Source organism: Anolis sagrei, chromosome 2, assembly GCF_037176765.1.
Source record: "Anolis sagrei isolate rAnoSag1 chromosome 2, rAnoSag1.mat, whole genome shotgun sequence".
NCBI classification, from domain to species: Eukaryota; Metazoa; Chordata; class Lepidosauria; order Squamata; family Dactyloidae; genus Anolis; species Anolis sagrei.
Genome location: NC_090022.1, coordinates 57,647,405 through 57,670,011, shown reverse-complemented (window position 1 = coordinate 57,670,011; position 22,607 = coordinate 57,647,405). Strand labels below are relative to the sequence as shown.

The window sequence follows — 22,607 nt, the reverse complement described above, 5'->3', positions numbered from 1 at the left end:
TGTGGTAAAGATGATGTAATTAGTAGTGGAAAAACAAAGGAGGCTTAGAAGAACAACAGTCTCTATAGACCCTGTAAAATTCCAGCAAAAAAAGGGCTATTGGCAAGTATCTTACTTTCTTAACTGTGAGTTACTGTGATGTTCATGGAACTTAACAGTTCCATGAACATAAACCTACTTCTGAGTAAACAGTCAAAGAGTTAAATGGAATTTACTTCTGGGCAGCACTAAAGTAAATCTAATGCTAGTAATATTTATTGAAATAAAGAGGACCTAGGATAACTAAAACAAAACAAAATGACCATAGGTGATTTAAATAATCTTAAAGTAGATAATTAAAACATTGAACTAGGTCAGTATCTTCCATAACTTCGTCCAGTCATCAATCAGAACAGAGACTGTAGGCAAGAAATCAGAAGAAGACTACTACGACAAATAATAATACATTTTATGTTACTCGGTTCTCCTAACAGCTTGAGGTTAACAGTCAAAACATACGAAAATAAAATACATATAATAAAATATATCAATAGAAATGCACCATTATAAAAACATACATCAAATACAGGGTACAAAGATGAACATATAGCAGTAATAGAATTCAAATCCAAAATTCATGTTTCAAAGTTGACTGGGTAGGTCTGACCGAAGAGATAGGCCTTTAATTTTGGTTTAAATTTGGACAGCTCTTAAATTTGTTGGTCCTCTGGCAGATCATTCCAGAGTTTTGGGGCAGCCAATGAAAAGGTCCTCTGGGTGACAGTTGCCAGTCAGGTTCTGGTTGGTTGGAGTAGCTGACCACCAGATGACCTCAGTGTCCTAAGAAGGTGACCCTGTAGGTAACCTGGACCCAAACCATGTAGGGAGCTACAAAGGCTTGGAAGGGAAATTATGAACTAAATAAGATCCTGAATTGTAAGGATATATTATTAAATACTAAAATTAGAATTGCCCATGCCATCATGTTTCCAATTTCTATGCATGGTTGTGAGCGCTAGAAGCAACAAAAGCTGATAAGAAAAAAAATGAAATAATTTGAAATGTGGCGGAGAAAGGTTCTATGGATACTGTGAACTGCTGAAAAGACAAATGAATTAATTATATAATAAATCAGGTCTAAACTCTCCTAAAAAGCCAAGATGACTAAACTGAGACTGTTGTATTTTGGACTTAGCATGAGAAGACATGACACACTAGGAAAAAAATGACAAAGCTTGGTTGAGGATAGTATGAAAAGACTGCAGGTGGATGGATTCAAAGAGACGGTAAGCAAAGAGTCAAAGGCTTGGAAACCAATCCCTATGAGGGAGCTGGATATGTTTAGCTTGGAAAAGAGAAGATTGAGAGGAGATATGTTTGTCATATTTAAGTGCCTGAAAAGATGTCACACTGAGGAGGGGGCAGGCCTGTTTTCTGCTAGTCTGGAGACAAGGAGCAATGAATTCAAACCAAAGGAAAATAGATTCCTCTTAAACATTAGGAGGAACTACCTGATGATAAGAGCTGCTTGGCAATGGAATATGCTGCCTGGAGTGTCCTTCTCTGGGGGTTTTAAAGCAGAGGCTGAATGGCCAACTGTCGGGGGTGCTTTGTTTGTGCTTTCCCTGCATGGCAGAATGGGATTGGACTGGATGGCCCTTGGGATCTCTTCCAACTCTATGATTCTGATTCATTAATGGGGCCACCGTAAGCTGAAGTTAACTCGATCACAACATGACTAAAAAGGCCCATCAATTTCCACTTTAGATGGTGCCAGCACTGGATTTAAATCCAATGTTAATGCAATGATGACTGCCAGAAATCTTGAAGGAACACAGGCATTTTTTTCACAGGCAAGGGACACTTAGAGCCCTTCTACACAGCCATATATCCCAGAATATCATGGCGGAAAATCCCACAATATCTGTTTTGAACTGGGATATATGGCAGTGTGGACTCAGATAAGCCAGTTCAAATCAGATATTGTGGATTATCTGCCTAGTTATTGATGACTCCACACTGCCATACATCCAAGTTCAAATCAGAAAACGTGGGATTTTATTCAGCTGTGTGGAAGGGGCCTATGTGTTAGTTTTCCCAGATCCTGTCTCAGAAATACAGCCTGGAGTTAGTTGGCAGCCTCCCATCCAAGGTCCCTTCCACACAGCCATATAACCCAGAATATAGAGGCAAAAAACCCCACAATCTCTGCTTTGAACTTAAATATATGGCAGTGTGGACTCGGGGTCCTTCCACACAGCCCTATATCCCAGAATATCAAGACAGAAAATCCCACAATATCTGCTTTGAACTAGGTTATCCGAGTCCACACTCCGATAATGTGGGATTTTCTGGGATATAGGGCTGGGTGGAAGGACTCCTGAAGTTTTCAGATTTTTGGACCATTTTCAACCCCAAACTATTCAAATTTGCCCTCGGACATGGTGCTTTTTCTTCAACATCCAGTGACTGTATTTCTATACACAAAAAGATTGTCTACAGCTGACATCATGAAGTGGCATAAAAGTATTGCAAGGACAAGAATTGGCCTTTATTTGCAAAATACTTGGCCACTGGGAGTGAGACCTACTGAAAATGGTAAAATGCTGAAGAAGGCATGGGGAAGATTTTATCATGTTTTGAAATCTGACACATTTATTGTGTTTTTATGTGCAATTTTGTGGTTTGTTAATTAGTGCCTTCGAAAATGAAATTTATTTATTTATTTAGAGCTTTTATAACCCGGTCTTCTTGACCTCTGAAGAGGGACTCAGGGCGGCTAACAGCAGAAAATTCAACACAAATATAGCAAACATAATATTTATTATTTATTACTTATTTATTTACTTTGCTTATATACTGCTGTATCTCAAGTCCGAAGGCGACTCACAGCGGTTCACAAACAGTAAAAACAGTAGAAACAGCAGTGGTTCCATACAACATATAACAATTGACTTAACACATTATCCATAAATTACCAATAAGCAATTACAATGCACAATTATTACAAAATAATTAATTAATAGCATCATAATACATTAATACAAAATACACTAAAATACAGATCATACAATATCATACAATTACAAAAGCCAGGGCTGGTTAATTTGTAAAATCCGAGAAAATGCCATGAACGAAGGCCTCATCTACCCTGACCATTTAATGCAGTTCAAAGCTAGCTTCAAACTGTGGCGGCTAGAGAATAAACCTTCACAAAAATGTTTTAAAAGCCCTTAATGTGCATCAATGCTCTGTGGTTTGGGGAATCATCACCCAGGCCTTCAACTGGTTCCAGGATTTTCCTAGGTAATCATATGAACATTGAAACCACTTTCTTCAATACTGACTTGAAACTGTATTAAATGATCAGTGTAGGTGGGGCCCAAATCATATTTGCTCTCATTAGGGTTGATATCCTGGGATATAGGGCTGTGTGGAAGGGCCCCAAAACTAGCCAGGACAGGCCCTGCTCGGCCTCCAAGACCAGATGGGATTTCGGTGAGGGCATTTGGCACCACACAGGTGTCATGGATCCAGGCTGTGGGGCAGTCCTGATCTTTGAAACATTCTGAATTAACTTTTTAGTTCCCCTGAGGACAGCGAGAGCATTATTTTGCCCGCCTTCCCATAGAAGACCTTTCCCCGCTCGCTCTGGATAAAGGACAACACTGAACTTCAACTAGGGCAACAACCTCCTCTTGTGTTCCCGAAGAGATCCGGAAGCGGCCCGGTTAGTTCAGGGCAACCAGCCGGAAGCCACAGGCTTCGCGTCCCCTTTCCGCGCATGCGCTGCCCGGGCGCGCTGCGGCTCTGCGCCTGCGCAGAGGAACCCGGGCGTCCCTGAGCTTTGCTTTCGGCTCCTCCCCCTGCTCGGCTCCCTCCTCCCCCTCCCCCTCCCTCCCTCCCTCCTGCTGCTGCTGCCATACCGGGTAGGTTTCCAGTCAGTATGGCGGCTCCCACTGCGGCTGGGAAGGTAAGAGCGGTTGGCGAGGGAAGGGCAGGGAAGGGAGGGGAGGAGGAGAAGGAGAAGGAGAAGGAGAAGAAGGAGGGGAGCTTCCCGCTTGGCTGTCCTTCCTTCCTTCCGCGAAGGGCGGCCCTCTTTCCTTCCCTCGCTCGCTCGCTCTCTCCTGAAGTGGGAAGGCGGCGGTTGGGCCGGCCTCCCCTCCCCGCTTCAGCTTCCCCGGCGTTTGTTTTGACGCTTCTCTTCTCTTCTTTTTCCCACAGGTCGGAGGAAAGTTTTCCTCGTCGACGGACTCCTGAGGGAGGCAGAAAGCGAGAGAGAGAAGGTTGGGAAGGCAGGCAAGAAGGCGCCAGGCCTGCACCTCAGCCAAGAAGAAGAAGCAGCAGCAGCAGCAGCAGCAGCAGGAGACACCTGCAGTGCCCTGGCCCCTCTCCTTCCCCTTGGCCATCGCCTGCTGTCAGATCTGCCTCCCTGCTCAGGAAAGGCCACCGCCTGGGATGCCTTCCCAGGTGCATGGAGCCCTCTTGGCCGGGAAGAGCGCTCCCCTGCCTCCCAGGAGCATTGGGCGGCCGGCCCTTTGAGTCCTCCTGCCTGGGCCTGAGGAGGAGGAGGAGGTGGTGGTGGAGGAGGACAGGCTTCTTTCTCCCTTCGCCTTGAGGTGCCTCACTCTGCCTTGATGCCCGAGGAAGACGAGCCGTGGACTCACCCCTGGACTGGGCTGACCACCTTTTTCTCACGTTGGGTTGTTTTGCAGTCCTTTGGCCCTTCCTTCCCCCGTTTCCCCACTCCCTGAATCTTGCCCCGCGCGAGGGAAACTCCTGGGCCCTGTTGATGGAAGGGAAAAGCGCGATTACATCCCAAACAGGAATTTTCGCGTGAGTCATTCGCTTGGAGTTATAGCCATCCCCACCTTAATTTAACAAGCTCTGTTCCTCTTCAGATGCTTGTCCTCATTATTGACAGACATGGATTAAAGTGGAACTTTGCAGACTCGCTGCCGGAGACAATGGGGCTTTTTTGCTGGATTATTGCCCGCACTGGTTCACACACTGAAAGTATGCGTTGTTAGATCTCACTGGCAGATAATGTTTGCCCTGCTTTAATGTGAAGTGTTGCGAGGTTTTTGCTCATCAACTGTGGAGGGTGGCTTGGGTCAAGAAGAGTTTCTCTTCTTTCCTGGTTGGTGTGGCACCGCATATCTCTCCTCGATGCCTTCAGCCTTGGCTATCTTCACTTGCCGCCCGAACTCTCACCCGTTTCAAGAACGCCATGTCTACCTGGATGAGCCTGTCAAAATTGGGCGCTCAGTGGCTCGATGTCGACCCGCTCAGAATAATGCCACCTTTGACTGCAAGGTCCTGTCTAGGAACCATGCGCTTGTCTGGTTTGATCAGAAAACAGGAAAGGTAAGACACCCTACATTCCCCAAGAGAAGTAAAATAAACTTTGCATTTCCTTGTTTTCATTAGGGCAGTGGTTCTCAATCTGTGGGTCCCCAGATGTTTTGGCCTTCAACTCCCATAACTTGAAACGTAAACTCCCATAAATCTTAACAGCTGGGATTCCTGGGAGTTTTAGTAGATTCATGGGAGTTTTTGTTTATTTATTATTTATTTATTTACATCACTTTTTTCCCGCCCATTTCAGCCCGAAGGCAACTCAGGGCGGCGTTCAAATCGGCAACAATTACATGCCGTATATAAATACATACATCAGTTAAAAGCAAAAAATTACATCAAATACATTAAAAACCATAAAAGCAATAAAAACAATAAAATTATAAAACTATGTCTTCCTGTTCAATTCCTGTAGTTTTAGCAATTACACAAGTGGGGGAACTTCAGGGGCTCATTTCTCCCTCATTTTTACAGCTGTTGGGGAGGAACTTGCTACAATGGTAGAACACATTTACCACTGTTAGCCCATCAAGTGTCAGAACATTTCACTTAACCACAATATTTTGGGGAAATTTCAAAGATTTTACGAACAACATTTAAAAATAAAAGCTGCAAGAACTATCTCCTTGAATTGTCTATACAGTGACCCAAAATAATAGGGGATCATTTTCCTCAACTTTAAGAAATATTCATACATCTACTGATTTTAGGAATTTTTTTGACAAAAACCTTTTTTAAAAAATAGCTACAACATTGAATGTCTCTCATATTAACTAATAGAAGAAAGAAATATTAACCAATTCTTCATTTTCACAAAAAATCCTAGAGTTGGAGGGGACCCCCAAGGGACAACCAGCCCAGTGGTTCTCAACTTGTGGCTCCCCAGGTGTTTTGGCCTACAACTCCCAGAAATCCCAGCCAGTTTACCAGCTGTTAGGATTTCTGGGAGCTGTAGGCCAAAACATCTGGGGACCCACAGGTTGAGAACGACTGATCTAGCCCAACTCCCTTCTTCCAGGTAGAAGGGCACCATCAAAACTCTCCTGGCAGGTGGCCATCCAGCTTGTAAACCAAGGGCCATCCATTTAGGGATTTCTTCCCAGCCCAGCACTGATTTAAATAAATAAATAAATAAATAAATATTATTATTACTTACTAGAAGTATCCCCAAAATCCTGGGGACCCACAGGTTAAGAACGACTGCGTAACTGGTTGGCCTTGCTTGAGCCTCATAGACTAAAACTCAGAATTAACATTTAATAAATGGCATCTACTAAATAAATATGGATAAAGGTGTCCTAGCTGTTTTAAGCTTTTCTCAGTACAATATTGAACTATGATTATTGGATTTGGATCCATGTTAGGTTACTTACTTATTTGTTTGACATAAGTTGTATTTAGCTTTTCACATTTATTGATTTCATTGGGGCCTAACTACGACAACTAACCTAATTTAGAGCCTCAACAGTATTTTCTGAATGACTGTAATCATATCAGGTGCTATGAAGGATTTGAGTTTTTTTTAAAAAAAACACACACATAGTTCTTCCCAAGCGAGATAGAATTGGTGCATATACATTATATGTCATCCTAGCTCAGGCTAGGTCTTTCCAGTAAGAACAGCTGCAGTTTAAATGTTACAGGCTTTCCTGTGTTGCCGTCTGTCCCTCAGGTACTAAACTGGGACACTTAAATCAATTTTGCTTTAACTATCTAAATAGCTTTCTTAGAATTGAAGTATTAATCTAAGTAGACCACTAACTACCAAACATGTTAATTATAAGGTCCTGTCTTTACGCTCTTTATTTTGTGTAAATATTTCTGGTTCTGGGGAAGACTAATGATTAATATATTAGCAAAATTGCCACTTGACTGCTTAATTGGCACAGTGTGTCATGGACATTGTAAGAATGTTTGTTCTGTGTCTTAATCCGTATTGTGCAATAACAAAACATGATGGGACAAGCTGAAAGGTGAGTTTCATAAGGCCTAACATGGATTTCATATGAAATGTAACATACAATATCTTGTATATATGGAAAGAACAGAAGCCATTTCAAAACTGAGAATTTGATTTCCTTTGTAACAATAAAGATCTATATTTGTTAGCAGAAGTCATTTAACGCTACCTGAAAGATGTACCTTACATCTTAAAAGAATGGATTGAAATAAACTAAAACAGTTAGTTATGGTTCTGATTAGTACATGGTGTGCTGCATCTCCTATGGCCAGAGTTATCCAATGATTTGTATGAAAAAATATAGTGAATAATTGATCATTTTTTAAAAGATACCTTAAGATTTACCAAAATTTCAGTCCAACTATATGGCAGCAAACTTTGAAAACAGAGGCAAAAATTTGAGTCTAAAATTATTAGTTTTCAAATGAATTCTGATTTGTTTTGTTATATTTAATGGCATTTAATTAAACCTTGGAACAATGGAGCTACTGGTGAAATTTTATTGGGTTGCTGTGAGTTTTCTGGGTTATATGGCCAAGTTCCAGAAGCATTCTCTCCTAACGTTTTGCCCACATCTGTGACATGCATCCTCGAAGGTTGAGAGGTTTGGTTCAAATTCAGACTTTGAGGCTGCAAGGCTATTTAATTCTAATCAGGGTGGCCTATTGCAACATTCACACTTTCCTCAAGAAGACAAGAGTTCTTCACCCACACTGGACATCCCACATATATATAAACCTCACTTGCCTAGTTTCTAACAGACCCCTCAACCTCTGAGGATGCCTGCCATAGATACAGGCGAAATGTCAGGAAAGAATGCTTCTGGAACATGGCCATACAGCCTGGAAAGCTCACTGCAACCTAGTGATTCCGGCCATGAAAGCCTCCGACAACACATTACTTAACAAGAATGCAAGCTTAAGATAGCTTAAGATAGTGTTTTGGAACTAAATACTGTGGAGATCATATATCTTCTGTTTTACCTGCCCAAGTAGCTACCTCTCACCCCACAGTCATGCAGATGTTTCCACAGTAGGTTGTTCTCCGCTTGTCTTGTACAGACACATGTTCTAACTTGTAGTGATTGGCTGAGGAAGAACTACATGTGCATTCTCATGGCACTGACTATGTTCCACCTAGTGCAAAACTCTAATGCCCATGTATACAGCTCTTCCATTTTTCCATTCTAAGAGCCATTAGCTCTTGGAGGTTTTGAAGGGGAAACAACCATATGTATGCTTGCCAGGGTGTTGCTCTGTATCAAAATAGAGCAGATGGGTTTGAGTCAAGCTGTTGGCTGAGCTGGGAAGACAGGTAAGAGGGGACAAGAGTTGTTGGGTGTCTGGGCAACAAGTTGCTCAGACCAAGGAGCCAGACCAATATTAGCAGTGTTTCTACAGACCACATGGAGCCCTGTTGGTCCCCTTCTGTCACCTAACCCATTCAGTATTGGGAATTGCTGCACCATCCTTTGACTGTTCATGATAATCTCACTGAAGAGAACAGAGACCAGGCCAGTCATCTGCTCTTCTGGCAAGCCACCATAGTGGCATAGAGTGTAAGGTAATTGAACATTGGCAGAGCGCCCAGTTCAAGATCTTGGTGACCTTACATACAGAAAACACATGTTTGATACATCAGCAGTTACTGCTTTATCCCCTGCAGAATTCTGGGGTTTGTAGTTTAGTGAGGCCCAGGACCTTGCTAGCTAAGCAGTTTAAAACCCCTCCCTAAACTACAAACCCCAGAATTCTGCAGAAGGCATCCACCGAATTTCAAATAGGATGCATACTCTTTACCTACTCTTTAAGGTCTAGCGCAGTGGTTCTCAACCTGGGGTCCCCAGATGCTTTTGGCCTACAACTCCCAGAAATCCCAGCCAGTTGACCAGCTGTTAGGATTTCTGAGAGTTGAAGGTCAAAAACATCTGGGGACTCCAGGTTGAGAATCACTGGTTAGCGTAATAAGGTCCTTAATGGAAGTTGGAACAGGCACATAGAAGTAAGCATACTACAAACATACAACTAGACGTCTTTTAAAACTTTTCAGAACAGATTTTGTTCTGCTGTTTGGGAATCTGTTGATGCTTTGGCTACTTTTTGGTCTTGTGAAATAATGTAATGTTCACTCTCTCTTGTGGTTCAGAGATATCAAGGGAAAACAGTCATGATACCTGTTTCTGTGGCTTCTTTGAATTTTATAGAGATACTACTGAGCTCATTAAGAGTGAAGGAGGTGTGAACAAGTAAAACAGATTGTATACCTGCGGATATGCATGTGGCCTTAGGCACGTGTTTATTATCATTATTGTAATGATCCTTTAACATCATTTGGCAGCTAGAAAACATTACACTCTTTCTAACCTGTCTTGAACGCTTAAGTAGATTATCATCAGGACGATGCCCCAATGTATGTCAGTCTTATGTTGGAGCTTGTGAAGGGTAAATCCATTGATAATAGACAACAAATTTCAGCAACTACAAAATATTCAAAAGCTAAAGATGTATGAGTGTTCAGCATTAAAGGAAATACAATGAAATGTTAGAAAATTCAAAACAAGTAGAGGGGAATTTCAGCACTAATACTGTAGTTCTGTTCTTTAAGAATCCCCAAAAACCATGTAGACCAGGGTACAAAGTTAGTAAATTTCTGTTATTTTTGTCAGTATTATTACAAGTGAAAGAATAGTGAAATAGCTGAATAGAAGTCTATACAATTATTTGATATGTTTTTGATTGTGTCTATTGCTACGGTTTTTTTGTTTTTGTTTCAGACATTTAGTTTTTGGGTATAGAGATAGAGTGTGGATAGTTATGTATGTTAATTGATTTAAAATAAACATCATTGCAGCATCTTATTTTAGAATCAGGAAGAGAGGAGATTCCAGCACTTAATAGGTAAGAGATCTTATTGCCTACTGATCAGGATTTTCCTGCAGTGAAACCAAATGTAGTCAGTGCTGCAGAGCTAATACTGTATTTCTTGACTCTGATCCAATAATAATCACATTGCTTCAGTTTTTCATAACTAGAACAACATTCATTCTTAAAATTGAATTCTACAACTCAAATAGCCATCTCACTGCTCTCTGAGTTTGGTTAGAAAAATTCATTTATCATTAAGATAGTATTATCAGAATAGTGATTGAATAATGGGTTGTTGTAGGTTTTTCGCACTATATGGTCATGGTCTAGAGCAGGGGTCCTCAAACTTTTTAAACAGAGGGCCAGGTCACAGTCCCTCAAACTGTTGGAGGGCCGGATTATAATTTGAAAAAAAATATATGAATGAATTCCTATGCACACTGCACATATCTTATTTGTAGTGCAAAAACACTTAAAAACAATACAATAATTAAAATGAAGAACAATTTTAACAAATATAAACTTATTACTATTTCAATGGAAAGTGTGGGCCTACCTTTGGCTGATGAGATAGGATTGTTGTTGTGTGCTTTCGTTTCATTTATCCGGCCCTGAGCAAGGGCCGGGTAAATGACCTTGGAGGGCCGCATCCGGCCCCCGGGCCATAGTTTGAGGACCCCTGGTCTAGAGGCATTCTCTCCTTACGTTTTGCCTGCATCTATGGCAAGCATCCTCAGAGGTAGTGAGGTCTGTTGGAACTAGGCAAAAGGGTTTATATATCTGTGGAATGACCAGGGTGAGACAAAGGACTCTTCTCTGCTAGAGCTAGGTGTGAATGTTTCAACTGACCACCTTCATTAGCATTTGAAGGCCTGGCTGAGCCTGGGAGAATCTTTTGTTGAGAGGTGTTAAGTTGTGCTCGGTTGTTTCCTCTCTGTTGTTGTGCTGTTGCAATTTTAGAGTTTTTTAATACTGGTAACCAGATTTTGTTAATTTTCATGGTTTCTTCCTTTCTGTTGAAATTGTCCACATGCTTGTGTATTTCAGTGGCTTCTCTGTGTAGTCTGACATGGTGGTTGTGAGAGTGGTCCAGCATTTCTGCGTCCTCAAATAATATGCTGTGTCCAGGTTGGTTCATCAGGTGCTCTGCTATGGCTGACTTCTCAGGTTGAAGTAGTCTGCAGTGCCTTTCATGTTCCTTGATTCGTGTTTGGGCGCTGCGTTTGGTGGTCCCTATGTAGACTTGTCCACAGCTGCATGGTACACGGTAGACTCCTGCAGAAGTGAGAGGATCCCTCTTGTCCTTTGCTGAACGTAGCCTTTGTTGGATTTTCTTGGTGGGTCTGTAGATTGTTTGTATGTTGTGTTTCCTCATCAGCTTCCCTATGCAGGTCAGTGGTTCCCTTGATGTATGGTGGATCTTCATCTTTATTCTCGTGGCTTGTTCTTGGTTTTGCAGCTCTTCTGATGTCTGAGGTGGAGTATCCATTGGCCTGTAAAGCCCAGTTGAGGCGGTTCAGTTCATCTTGAAGGAGGTGGGGTTCACAGATTCTTTTTGCACTGTCTGCCAAGGCTTTAATGGTGCTTCTTTTTTGACTTGGGTGATGGTTGGAGTTTTTATGTAGATATCTATCTGTGTGTGTGGGTGTTCTGTAAATGGTGTGACCCAATTGTTGATCTGGTTTGCGGATGACTAGGACATCTAGAGAAGGCAGTCTTCCTTCATTTTCTTTTTCCATGGTGAATTTGATGTTTGGGTGGATGCTGTTCAGATGGTCCAGGAACCTGTTGAGTTCTTCTTCTCCATGGCTCCAAATGGTGAAAGTGTCATCCACATATCTGAACCATATTGTAGGCTTTTTTTGTTGCTGTCTCCAGGGCTTGTTTTTCAAAGTGTTCCATGTAGAAATTAGCTATGACTGGGCTGAGAGGGCTCCCCATAGCTACTCCATCTTTCTATTTGTAGAACTCATTGTCCCACTGAAAGTAGGTGGTGGTGAGGCAATGGTGAAACAGAGGTGTGTTATCTTCTGGGAACCTCTGGTTGATTAGTGCAATGGTGTCTGCTACCGGGACCATTAGTGATTGAATAATATTTCAAGGTATTTCAAAAATAATTTCTGGCCTTTAAACTGAATGATGGAAATACAGATGAAATACTCAACAACTAGAATTTAATGCTTTTCATGTATGAAGAAAGGTCAGGATTTTTAATGATAACAGCAGTTGTAACACATTAATGGCTTCTGAGTTAAGAGAGAGAAGGGGGACTTGGAATACAATATTGCATGTATAAGTGCTTCTGTTCAGGATAAATAGTTCCAAATACATACTAAGATAAAATAGTCAGAGTACGTATATTTACCTTGCTTCAGAGGAGGAACCATTTAATCTGCTGGCTGCTCATTATTACTGAGATATTTCTTGTGTCCTGGTATTGCTCAGCCTTTGAGCCAAAAAGTGTGGTTAATCGCCTGTAGTTTTCAGTCCCCATTCAGATCCAGTTGGTACAGGTAATGGTAGGAAGACTAATGGTTGCCTAAGATCTGCAGAGTCTTGCACTACAGTTCAAAAATAGAATCGTGAATGGAGGCGTTTGGAAGAGTTTTTCTTGAATCTGAACTCAACCAAAGAAAAAAATGAATAGAAAGTTCCGTAGGGGGAACTCAGAAAACACAAACATGGATAAGAATTGAGTTAGGTGTTGGAGTACTTGCGCCAAGATTCAGTGAATACCTGAATTCAGTGAATACCCTAGACTCTATGGTTGGGTGCAGGAGGGATAAATCAAGTTGGCTAAATCTATAGCTATGAGATTTTATGTAATTTCTTTCCTCACTGCAGATATATTCATAGCCTTATAAATGTTGTGGCATACTTTCAAAATGGGATCCCTCTCAAGTATGGCAGATTTTTTTTAACTAATGGAGGGCTTAGTGACAGCATTGAAATTAGGGAGAAAGGTCTGACTCTGAAATTGGAATTCAGCACCAGATGTGAGTATAGAGTGTGCTGGGGAATATATATATATATAGAGAGAGAGAGAGAGAGAGAGAGCACAAGTCAGATGCAGCTTTGGTAGACTGTATGACAGGGTCTTTTTTGTACCAAGTCCCACAATCAGAAACAATTAATAGTGGCTGGAGTCAAGAGTCCTTGCTAGGCAGATTCCGTGAGGTTGAACTAACAGAGTATGGCTTCTTGCTTAAGACTGGCAGTCTAAGCTTAATAAAACCTGTACTTCTGAGAGACAATTAGGGAGAGATGTTTAGAACAGATTATGGAAAGAATTTTTATAGCATCTTTGAGACTAACTTGGAGAAAGAACTTTGTAGCATAGAATTTGGTATTCATTTATTATTTATTTACTTATTTCAAACATTTATACCCCCTCCTTCTCAACCCCCGAGGGGGGGGGGGTTGAGGGTGGCTTACAACCAGCAACAATTCGATGCCACAACATACAGAAACAAATATAATAAGGCAATTACACCATGAATAAAAATGTTAGGTTAAAATCAATTTAAAAACATTACTATGGTAGACTTGAGTCTACCTAGTAGTTTACAACAGCTTACATAAAAAACTTATTTTACTTAGTCTGAAAAGTACCATAGTATCCCTTTACATACTGATCTTCACTAACATGACTATGTCTTTGAATTTAAAATAATCGTGTTGTCTTTTGGAGCAAGACATAGAAGGACAAATGGACATTGCTCATACTGACTGTGCAAGCTCTTTTACTTGGATCCGCATCTTTTTACAGCTGCTGACTATTAATTTGTATTCCAATTTTGTGATTTTTCCATCTTTCCAAAACGGAATTCAAAGACCTAGTTGTGTTGGTTTATATTATCAGGATACAAGGAAGGAGCCCCCGGTGGCGCAGTGGGTTAAACCCTTGTGCCGCCAGGACTGAAGACCGACAGGTTGGAGGCTCAAATCCGGGGAGAGCGTGGATGAGCTCCCTCTATCTGCTCCAGCTCTCCATATGGGGACATGAGAGAAGCCTCCCACAAGGATGGTAAAACATCAAAACATCCGGGCGTCTCCTGGGCAACATCCTTGCAGACAGCCAATTCTCTCACACCAGAAGCGACTTGCAGTTTCTCAAGTTGCTCCTGACACGACAAAAGAAATGTGGCTGGATATGTGCTCTGGACTTTAAGAAAGTTGATTTCAGTAAGCTTAATATTCACAGGTGCATAGTCTGTTGTGCCATAAAATTTGCAAAACTCGTGGGTATGGTGATGAAGTAACAAGTTCAGATGTAATGATAATCGATGGGATAAAGGCAGAAGGAAAATTCTTTCCTAAAACCAGGGTGAGGAGATAGCCATATGAATTGTTGAGGGAGTTATTGCAACGAGATATGATGCTGACAGAGAACTGGAACAAAGATATGATAAACTGTCCACATGGGCCCTCATGAAGCTGGAACGTTGTTTTTTTTTAAAGTCAATTAGCTGATTGGAAAAATGGATAGGGTAGAATACACTCCTTGACCCCCATTTTATATGATTGATAGCTGGAATTTTCTCTCCTTAAATTGAGTTTATGGGCACTTTCCCCTTTGTTAGGGCTAAAAGGAGAGCTCCAAATCTAGTATTTAGCAGTATGTAGTGTGAAACATATGGCAGCCAGGAGCTGTGCTTATAGCAGTGATTCTCAACCTGTGCGTTCCCAGGTGTTTTGGCCTGTTTACCAGCTGTTGGGATTTCTGGGAGTTGAAGGCCAAAACATCTGGGGATCCACAGGGTGAGAACCACTGGCTCATAGTGTCTATAGATTGGGTTGATAATATAATGAAAGCCAGCTTGTTGTGTTTTGAGTGTTGGATGATAATAATAATAATAATAATAATTACAACACTTTATTTAAATTCTGCCCTTCTCACCCCGTAGGGGACTCAGGGCAGATCACAAGTACACATACACAGTAAACATTCAATGCCGTTTGTATAGACAGTACACAGACAGAACAGAAAGAGGTTTTGTGTTGATTCCATGGATAGTTGGGCTTGAGTCCACAGGGGGTGCTGTCGTTCCATCCTCTATGACGAAGAGCCATCAGGACTTCCTCATTCCAGTATTTTCTGATCCTCTTTTTCTTTATGACGTTGTAAAACACCTTCCCCGCTTTAGCAGTACCTAATTTCTCTAATTAGAGCTAAAGCTGTTTTCGAACTGCTTAGGTAAACAGTGAGCAGGGCTGACGGTCGACCGCTCATGTTGACCCGGGGTTCGAACTTGCAACCTTTTGGTTGATAGATCTTATAGTTGCTGATGATTTACCAGCTGTGCTAAACCTCTGCTAAACCTACCGGATTAGAACTCTGGTAGACGAGGATTCAAATGCACCAGGTCACATTGGGCAAGTCATACTCTTTCAGCCTCAGAAAAAGGGAGTGAAAAGGCCTGTGAAAAAATCTTGCCAATAATACCCTGTGATAGGTTTGCCATAAGATTGCCATAAATGGGAAAAAATGAAGAGACACTGCAACAGTTTAATGTGGTAATGAAACCTCTGCCATTGTCTTACAAAGTGAAATGGAGGACAGTGTGATACATGTCGTTCTAATGTTTTATGTGTAGATTTTTTCCCCAAAATATGTGAATGTGGAAGAATTGTCATTCTGACTAAATGCATGAGTCTTCCAAGTCTCCTGTTCTAGAACTGTTTTACATCAACAGCATATGCTTCTCTATAAGGTCTATAGCTGTGCTTTTTAAATTCTTTGGCTCATTGGCTGCATATGTAAAGCATGCCTAAAAGCAGTAAAAATATGGCTAATTGAGTCTTTACAAATTAACCCCTACTTCGACCTCTTCTACAATCACATCTCTTCAGATCCACAAGACAAGGATGCTATAATCACAGTCAACATTTTTCAATCTACAATACCAACTATATGAATGGTTTAAAAAAATCACAAATCAACAAGACAAGACTGGTACCTATAACTAATATATTACAGAAAAAAACAAAGACAGGAAATGGCACAATTCCATCATGGCTAGGCACAAAAGCAGATGAAATGTCCTCCATCCATGCCACTTCTAATGCCCTGGTCTTGGAGAGAGAGAAACAGCAGCAGCAGCAGCCATAACTCCACCATGCCTAGGCCCAGGAGCAGATGAAATATCCTCTATCCATCGCAACTGCCAATGCAGATCACATACCTTGAAGATTTTGTAATATTGGGGCCTAATTGCAGGGTGGTAAGCTTGTGTAATTGCCCCTCCATCTTGATAGATACCAGAATTGTACAAGTACCTGCAGGTTAATTACTATGACTCATTTCAGAGAGCACGGCATGTGAGAGGTATCATAAAATTACTCCTCAAGTTCAATAGAATAGCATTTTAGGAAAGGTAATTATGAACTGGTCAGACAGGGCACAAGGTAAAGAATGTGCACAAAACATTGATGGGCCCAGAAACAATAAAGCCAGCTTAACATTATTAAAACTAAAAACTAAAACATGAATTTGCTTTACTTATATTTGCATAATGGAATATTGCAGTGAAAAAAATGACTAAGGCATATATTAATTGGGTCTTTTCATTTCAGAATAAATCATGCATGTAGCTGTAACTTTTTAAGTTGTTTGACTGCACACTAGGGTGGGCTTAGCATTCTGAAGTATTTACGGTATGTAGGAATGTAACTGCAGGGATGATTTTATTGCGTACATAAACTATTCACAGATTCCATATCCATGGTTCCACTTAACCATCCTTTCACCCCCAAAACCCATCCCCTGAAAGTGTTTGTGGACTTCTCTAGGCCCTCCAGCATGATTCTGTGATATACTTCTGGCCCATGTATATTGAAAATAATAGGGTTCACTATTATCCATGTTTTGTAGTATCCATGGATGATCCTGGTGGTCAGGCTATAACTAGTAATGCTTTATCCTGTTAGGTAAACTCCAAGGGCGTTATTCCTCTTCTTTCAAACTCTTTTGCTAGCTTTACTTGAGGTTTCTTCTGCGTGGTACTGTGAAATCCACACCTGTGGTATTTCCCTGCGTCCACGCAGCTGACTCGGATCTTTCTTGAAAGCTTTTCCTAATTAGGGACTCCAGCCCCGCCCATCTACTCCTAATAAAGCCAGGCAGCGGGGCTTGGAGCCTTAATTCCTTTTGTCCGCGAAAGCAGCAACAACTCGGTGTTCTCTCCTAAAACAACTATTGGTTTGACTCAAGGACTCCAGTTTGACTACTCTAACAGACAGCAATTCCAACTTTTGTTCTGGGACCTTTGTTTATCCTATTTAGGCTAGTGGGAGGACAAACCCACTCCCTCCCTCTAAAAAAAAAAAATGCCGTGTCCTCTGAGGCGCAGGCTTTTTTGCCTTTGGCAATGGGCAGTAACTTACCTTCTTTTTCTTCTGTTCCCCTCGCTCAGAAAGCAGGAGGGAAGAAGATTTTTACCAGCCTACCACCCCTTCCAGACCCAGGAACTGGTAGAGCTTGTGGCAACAAACTGCCACTGTGGCTTTGTGCCAATAACTTTGTTTTGGGTTGCAGCCACGCCTCTCAGCTGTATCTGTTTTTTAAGGACAGCTTGCTCTCACTGCCCGTGCTTTCTCTGCCCCATTTACCCCAGCAGGCAGTGGACGCTGCAACGATCCCTGCCATGCTTTTGCCCCCCTCAGGGGAGGGGAGGCTCAAGGCAGCCACGCCACCTGTGTGAGTGATGGCTAGCCAAGGCTTGCCTCCACGCCCATGGCATATAACGCCTTGGAGGGGCCTTTGGGTTGCAACAATTCCTGCCATGTTTTTGCCCCCCTCAGGGGAGGGGAGGCTCAAGGCAGCCACGCCACCTGTGTGAGTGATGGCTAGCCAAGGCTTTGCCTCCACGCCCATGGCATATAATGCCTTGGAGGGGCCTTTGGGTTGCAACAATTCCTGCCATGTTTTTGCCCCCCTCAGGGGAGGGGAGGCTCAAGGCAGCCACGCCACCTGTGTGAGTGATGGCTAGCCAAGGCTTTGCCTCCACGCCCATGGCATATAACGCCTTGGAGGGGCCTTTGGGTTGCAACAATTCCTGCCATGTTTTTGCCCCCCTCAGGGGAGGGGAGGCTCAAGGCAGCCACGCCACCTGTGTGAGTGATGGCTGCCAAGGCTTTGGGTCTAAGCCCATGGAATATAACTCCTTGGAGGGGCCTTCGGGCTACTATCCTCCCTCTGTGTCATGCTGCCTGGGAGCTTCAGTGACGGCTCAGAATGTAAGTACTGTGTCTTTTGGACCCCATCTCCACTTGGCCCATGCCTCAACAGGTAGGTTGCTACTCTTTTGCATAGGCAAACTGCACCCTCCTTTCCTTTTCAAGGATTTGTAGTCCCTTCTTTTGGTTTTCAGGAGTTTATTAAAACTTTTTCCTAAGCTCATTCTGGTGCTTCCTTCAGCTGCAACCAGTCAATGAGTCTATGTAGATTCTGACTCCTATGAGTAGCAGATTTCTCCTACTCTTGAGGAGGATTTTTCCATCCCAGCTTCCTTAGGGGATGTGTTACCTAATTTTTTCTCCTTGATTGCTTAGAGGATCTGCTTTTCTCAGTTGAGCAACAGCAGAAACAAGCTCCAAGTACAGTTCTCCCAGTACTTGCATATTCGCTTAAGCTTGGAGAAAAACAAAGGGCAACTCCTGTATCTGTGTCTGGAATTTCTAAGTTTGTAACTGCACTTTACTGCATATGCACCTTTTCAGCAGAGTGGTTAGTTAAGCCTACTAAACTGAACTTTATTGTGGTCAAAGTTGTTTAATCCACTGTGATAAGAAGATCCACCCCACTGCTAGCCTACTTACTTGCATGATTCATTACCATGCTTGTCTGGCAGCCTCTCAGGTAGCTCAGCACCTTCTTTGGATCTTCTTCCCCTACAACATCAACAGATCCCAAAGGCTTTCTGTCAGTAGTATCTCACCTTAGCTTCTCATCACAACGCTACGGCTAAGCACAGCACCGATACAGTACTAAGGTGTTTGCTGCTGTTGCAGCAGCCATCCACCAGCATGTGTAGATCCTCTACCCTCTCCAAAGTAGGCAGAGCAATGGCAGGATAACTGCCCATGGCAGAACATAGCCTGCTTCTAAGTTTGGCTTTTTACCACAATCTAGCCTAGATTGTGGTGGCCAGCCCCTCAGCTTAATTATCCAGGGCTGACAACAAACTAAAGGGAAAGAAGATCAGGGCCAATAGTTTTTTCGCATGCATTTTCTCTTCTTTAATAGCCTCCAACCCTTCAGCTCCAGTTTTTGGAGCTCCACCTCATCATTTTTAGATGCATGGCATTAGATCTCTTCTCACTCATGGGTGTTGGAGATTACAGAGCATGTTTATGCAATTGAATTTTTCAACCTGTCCCCAGTAGGGACTCTACGGGCCACTCCTCCTCCTGTGTTATAGCAGGAGGTAATTACTTGTTTCAAAGGAGCAGTAGCTTCTTTACATCTTTCTATGTTTCCTTCTTTTTCCTTTTCCCCAGCTGTTTTTTGGTTTCCAATAAAGGCAGTGGGCTTTGGCCAGGTTTGGACCTTACAGGATTTTATGCATATATTGCATATTGCAAATTTCAGGTATTGTCATTACCAACCATCCTCCCTCTGTTATCCAGCAAGACATGGTTCAGTAGCATTGATTTGAAGGATGCCTTTTTTCATGTGGTATTAGACCACAAGACGGTAGATTTTTGTCACTTTTTACTAGCAGTCAGGTTTTTTCATTTCAAGTTCTTCATTCTGGTATCTCCACAGCTCCACAGGTGTTACTAAGGAGATGGCTGTATGCCGGCTCATCCCTGGGTGCACGGGGTAGTAGTTTCCCCCTATATTTATGGCTGGTTGCTGGTGCACAGTCCTGTGAGTATCTACAGAGGAACATTCACTTTACTCTCTTTATAGCAGACGCTTGGTCTTTTTATCAACAAGGTAAAATCTCTTCTTCAGCCTATCCAAACAACCAATTCATGGGGCCTGTATTGGACTCTTGGCATGCAAGAGCCTACTTGCTAGAAGACAGGTTTCTGAATCTGCATTCATTAGCTCTTTGAGTCTGGCAGAAGCCATACATCCATGCCAAGGATGTCCAGTGCTTTTTGGGACACATGGCATTCACCACAGCTGCCACTCCTTTCTCCTGTTTGCACCTTCGGCCTCTCCAGAATTGGTTTCTTCGGGCACTTCATCCCATGCAGGATGAGCCCAATGAATGTGTCATTGTCCCTCTAGCCATCCACAGGTCTCTCAACTAGTGGACTCATCGCTCCAATCTCTGTGTGGGCGATGTTAGCAACCGACACTCACCTCGAGGGTCACACCATCCATGGTCCTTAGGCGGCCATAGAGGGCATGGAGCACATCAACTATTTGGAGTTACTCGCAGTACAAATGGCACTGCACCTTATCTCTCATTTGCTCATGGACAGTATTGTCCACCTTACTACCACCACCACGATTGTGATTTGCTTGCCCTCATCATCAGAATCGGGGACTGGTATACCATAACCATCAGTGCCATTCATCAAGAACTCTCTTGCTGGCTCCCTCAGTCAGACAGTTTATACTGACCACTAATGGTCCCTTCATCCTTCCCAGGCATGGGAACTCTTTGTCAGATGGCACACTCCCCTTCTGGACTTGTTTGTCTTTGGAGCACGTCTTGCCTCCACCAGACAGGCTGTTGGGAGATGCCTTCCTCCTGGATTGGACATCCACCCACCTGTACATCTTTCCACTATTGCCAGTGCTGTCCAGCGTGGTCTCTCGTCTTCAAGCAGAGCAGGTAGATTGCATTCTCATCACGCCATGGTGGCCCCGCCAGCCATGGTTTGTCATTCTGCTCCAACTTGCAGGCAGCTGTTACATTCAGTTGCCACTCAGACCAGACTTGCTGGCTATGAGCAACAGCCCAGTCCCGTACTCCCAGGTCACTCAGTTCCGGTTGACGGCGTGGCAGCTCCAGCCTCAGCCCTCTCTCAACCAGTAAAGGGCATTTTGGACCTTGCCCTGAGCCCTGCCACTAAACATTGTTACATTTGTAAGTGGTGTCATTTTTGCATTTTTTCACAAAAGCAAGGGGTTCAGCCTCTGTCTGCTTCCACTTCCCTCCTGGATTTTTTGATCTCTCTGTCAGATTCAGGACTCTCATTATCATTCTTGACGGTCAATCTGGCAAATATAGATTCGTTTAGAAGCGAGCATTCTCTTCCCTCTCCTTTATCCGATCCTTTTGTAAAGAGATTTCTGCAAGGCTTTAGAAATTTCTGGCCTCAAGTAGGCCTGTGCCCCCCTTGGAGGTTAGAGGTTGTTCTTTTCGCCCTTACGAAACCACCATTTGAGCCAATGGTCACTTCTGACATGTTCCATCTATCATGGAAAACGGCATTTTTAGTGCCTATTACTTTTGCTTGTCGCGCTAGCGAGCTTATGGCTCTTGAGTCGATAGTCCTTACCTGAAATTTCATAAGGATGTCATGCTGGGCACAGACATTTCCTTCTTACCTAAGGCAGCATCATAGTTTCATATGTCTCAGGACATTGTCCTTCCAACCTTATTTCCAAATCCTTCTACTCCACTGGAGCAGTCTTTGCACCTTCTTGATGTGCGGAGGGCTCTTGCTTTTTATGTCCACCGCACAGCTCCATTACGGAAGTCCCTACGACTTTTTGTTAAGTACCGTAGGGATACTGTGGGCCTTCCTGTTTCTACCCAGAGGTGGCGGCCTGGATAGTTGCAGCTATCCGGCTAGTTTGCGAAATGGCAGGACTGGACTTACCTGTTCAGATCCATGCTCATTCCACTAGAGCATTGGCACCCTCCATGGTTTTTTTGCACAGTGTGCCTCTGCATGATATCTGTCGAGTGGCCATATGGTCAACACCGCATACTTTTGTCTCCCATTATAAATTGGATTTAGCTGCCAAGAAGGAGACGGCTTTTGGTAGAGCAGTACTTTTTTCTGCACTAGCATGACACCCGCCATCCGTGGGACTGCTCGCTAGTCTACCACAGGTGTGGATTTCACAGTACCACGCAGAAGAAAGTAAGGTTGCTTACCTGTAATCATGTTTCTTCTAGTGGTAACTGTGAAATTCACACAACCCGCCCATCCTCCCCACATTCTGTCATGCCTTTTATCTCCGACTGTCTTTCGCGGTACGGAATTAAGGCTCCAAGCCCCGCTGCCTGGCTTTATTAGGAGTAGATGGGCGGGGCTGGAGTCCCTAATTAGGAAAAGCTTTCAAGAAAGATCCGAGTCAGCTGCGTGGACGCAGGGAAATACCACAGGTGTGAATTTCACAGTTACCACTAGAAGAAACATGATTACAGGTAAGCAACCTTACTTTCTTGCTCATCTTAAAATAATGCTTTTAGCTTTCTTACAAGATTTTTTTATAACTTAAGGAACCATTAGTTGAAGGCAACGTGTTT

At 42.9% G+C, this 22,607-nt stretch overlaps 1 protein-coding gene across 50 annotated transcripts in view; it reads left to right on the top strand.

Moving 5' to 3' along the window:
• Positions 1–3,859: 3,859 nt before the first annotated feature.
• The window catches only part of SLMAP (sarcolemma associated protein), a 117,618-nt gene continuing 98,870 nt past the window's right edge, over positions 3,860–22,607 (top strand). For all 50 annotated transcript variants that reach the window (XM_060766142.2, XM_060766143.2, XM_060766135.2 and 47 more), the window contains exons 1-2: positions 3,860–3,952; positions 4,204–5,346. In XM_060766142.2, the coding sequence (XP_060622125.2) occupies positions 5,149–5,346 (198 nt within the window). In that variant the 5' untranslated portion in view covers positions 3,860–3,952; positions 4,204–5,148. The remainder of the gene's footprint in view (positions 3,953–4,203; positions 5,347–22,607) is intronic.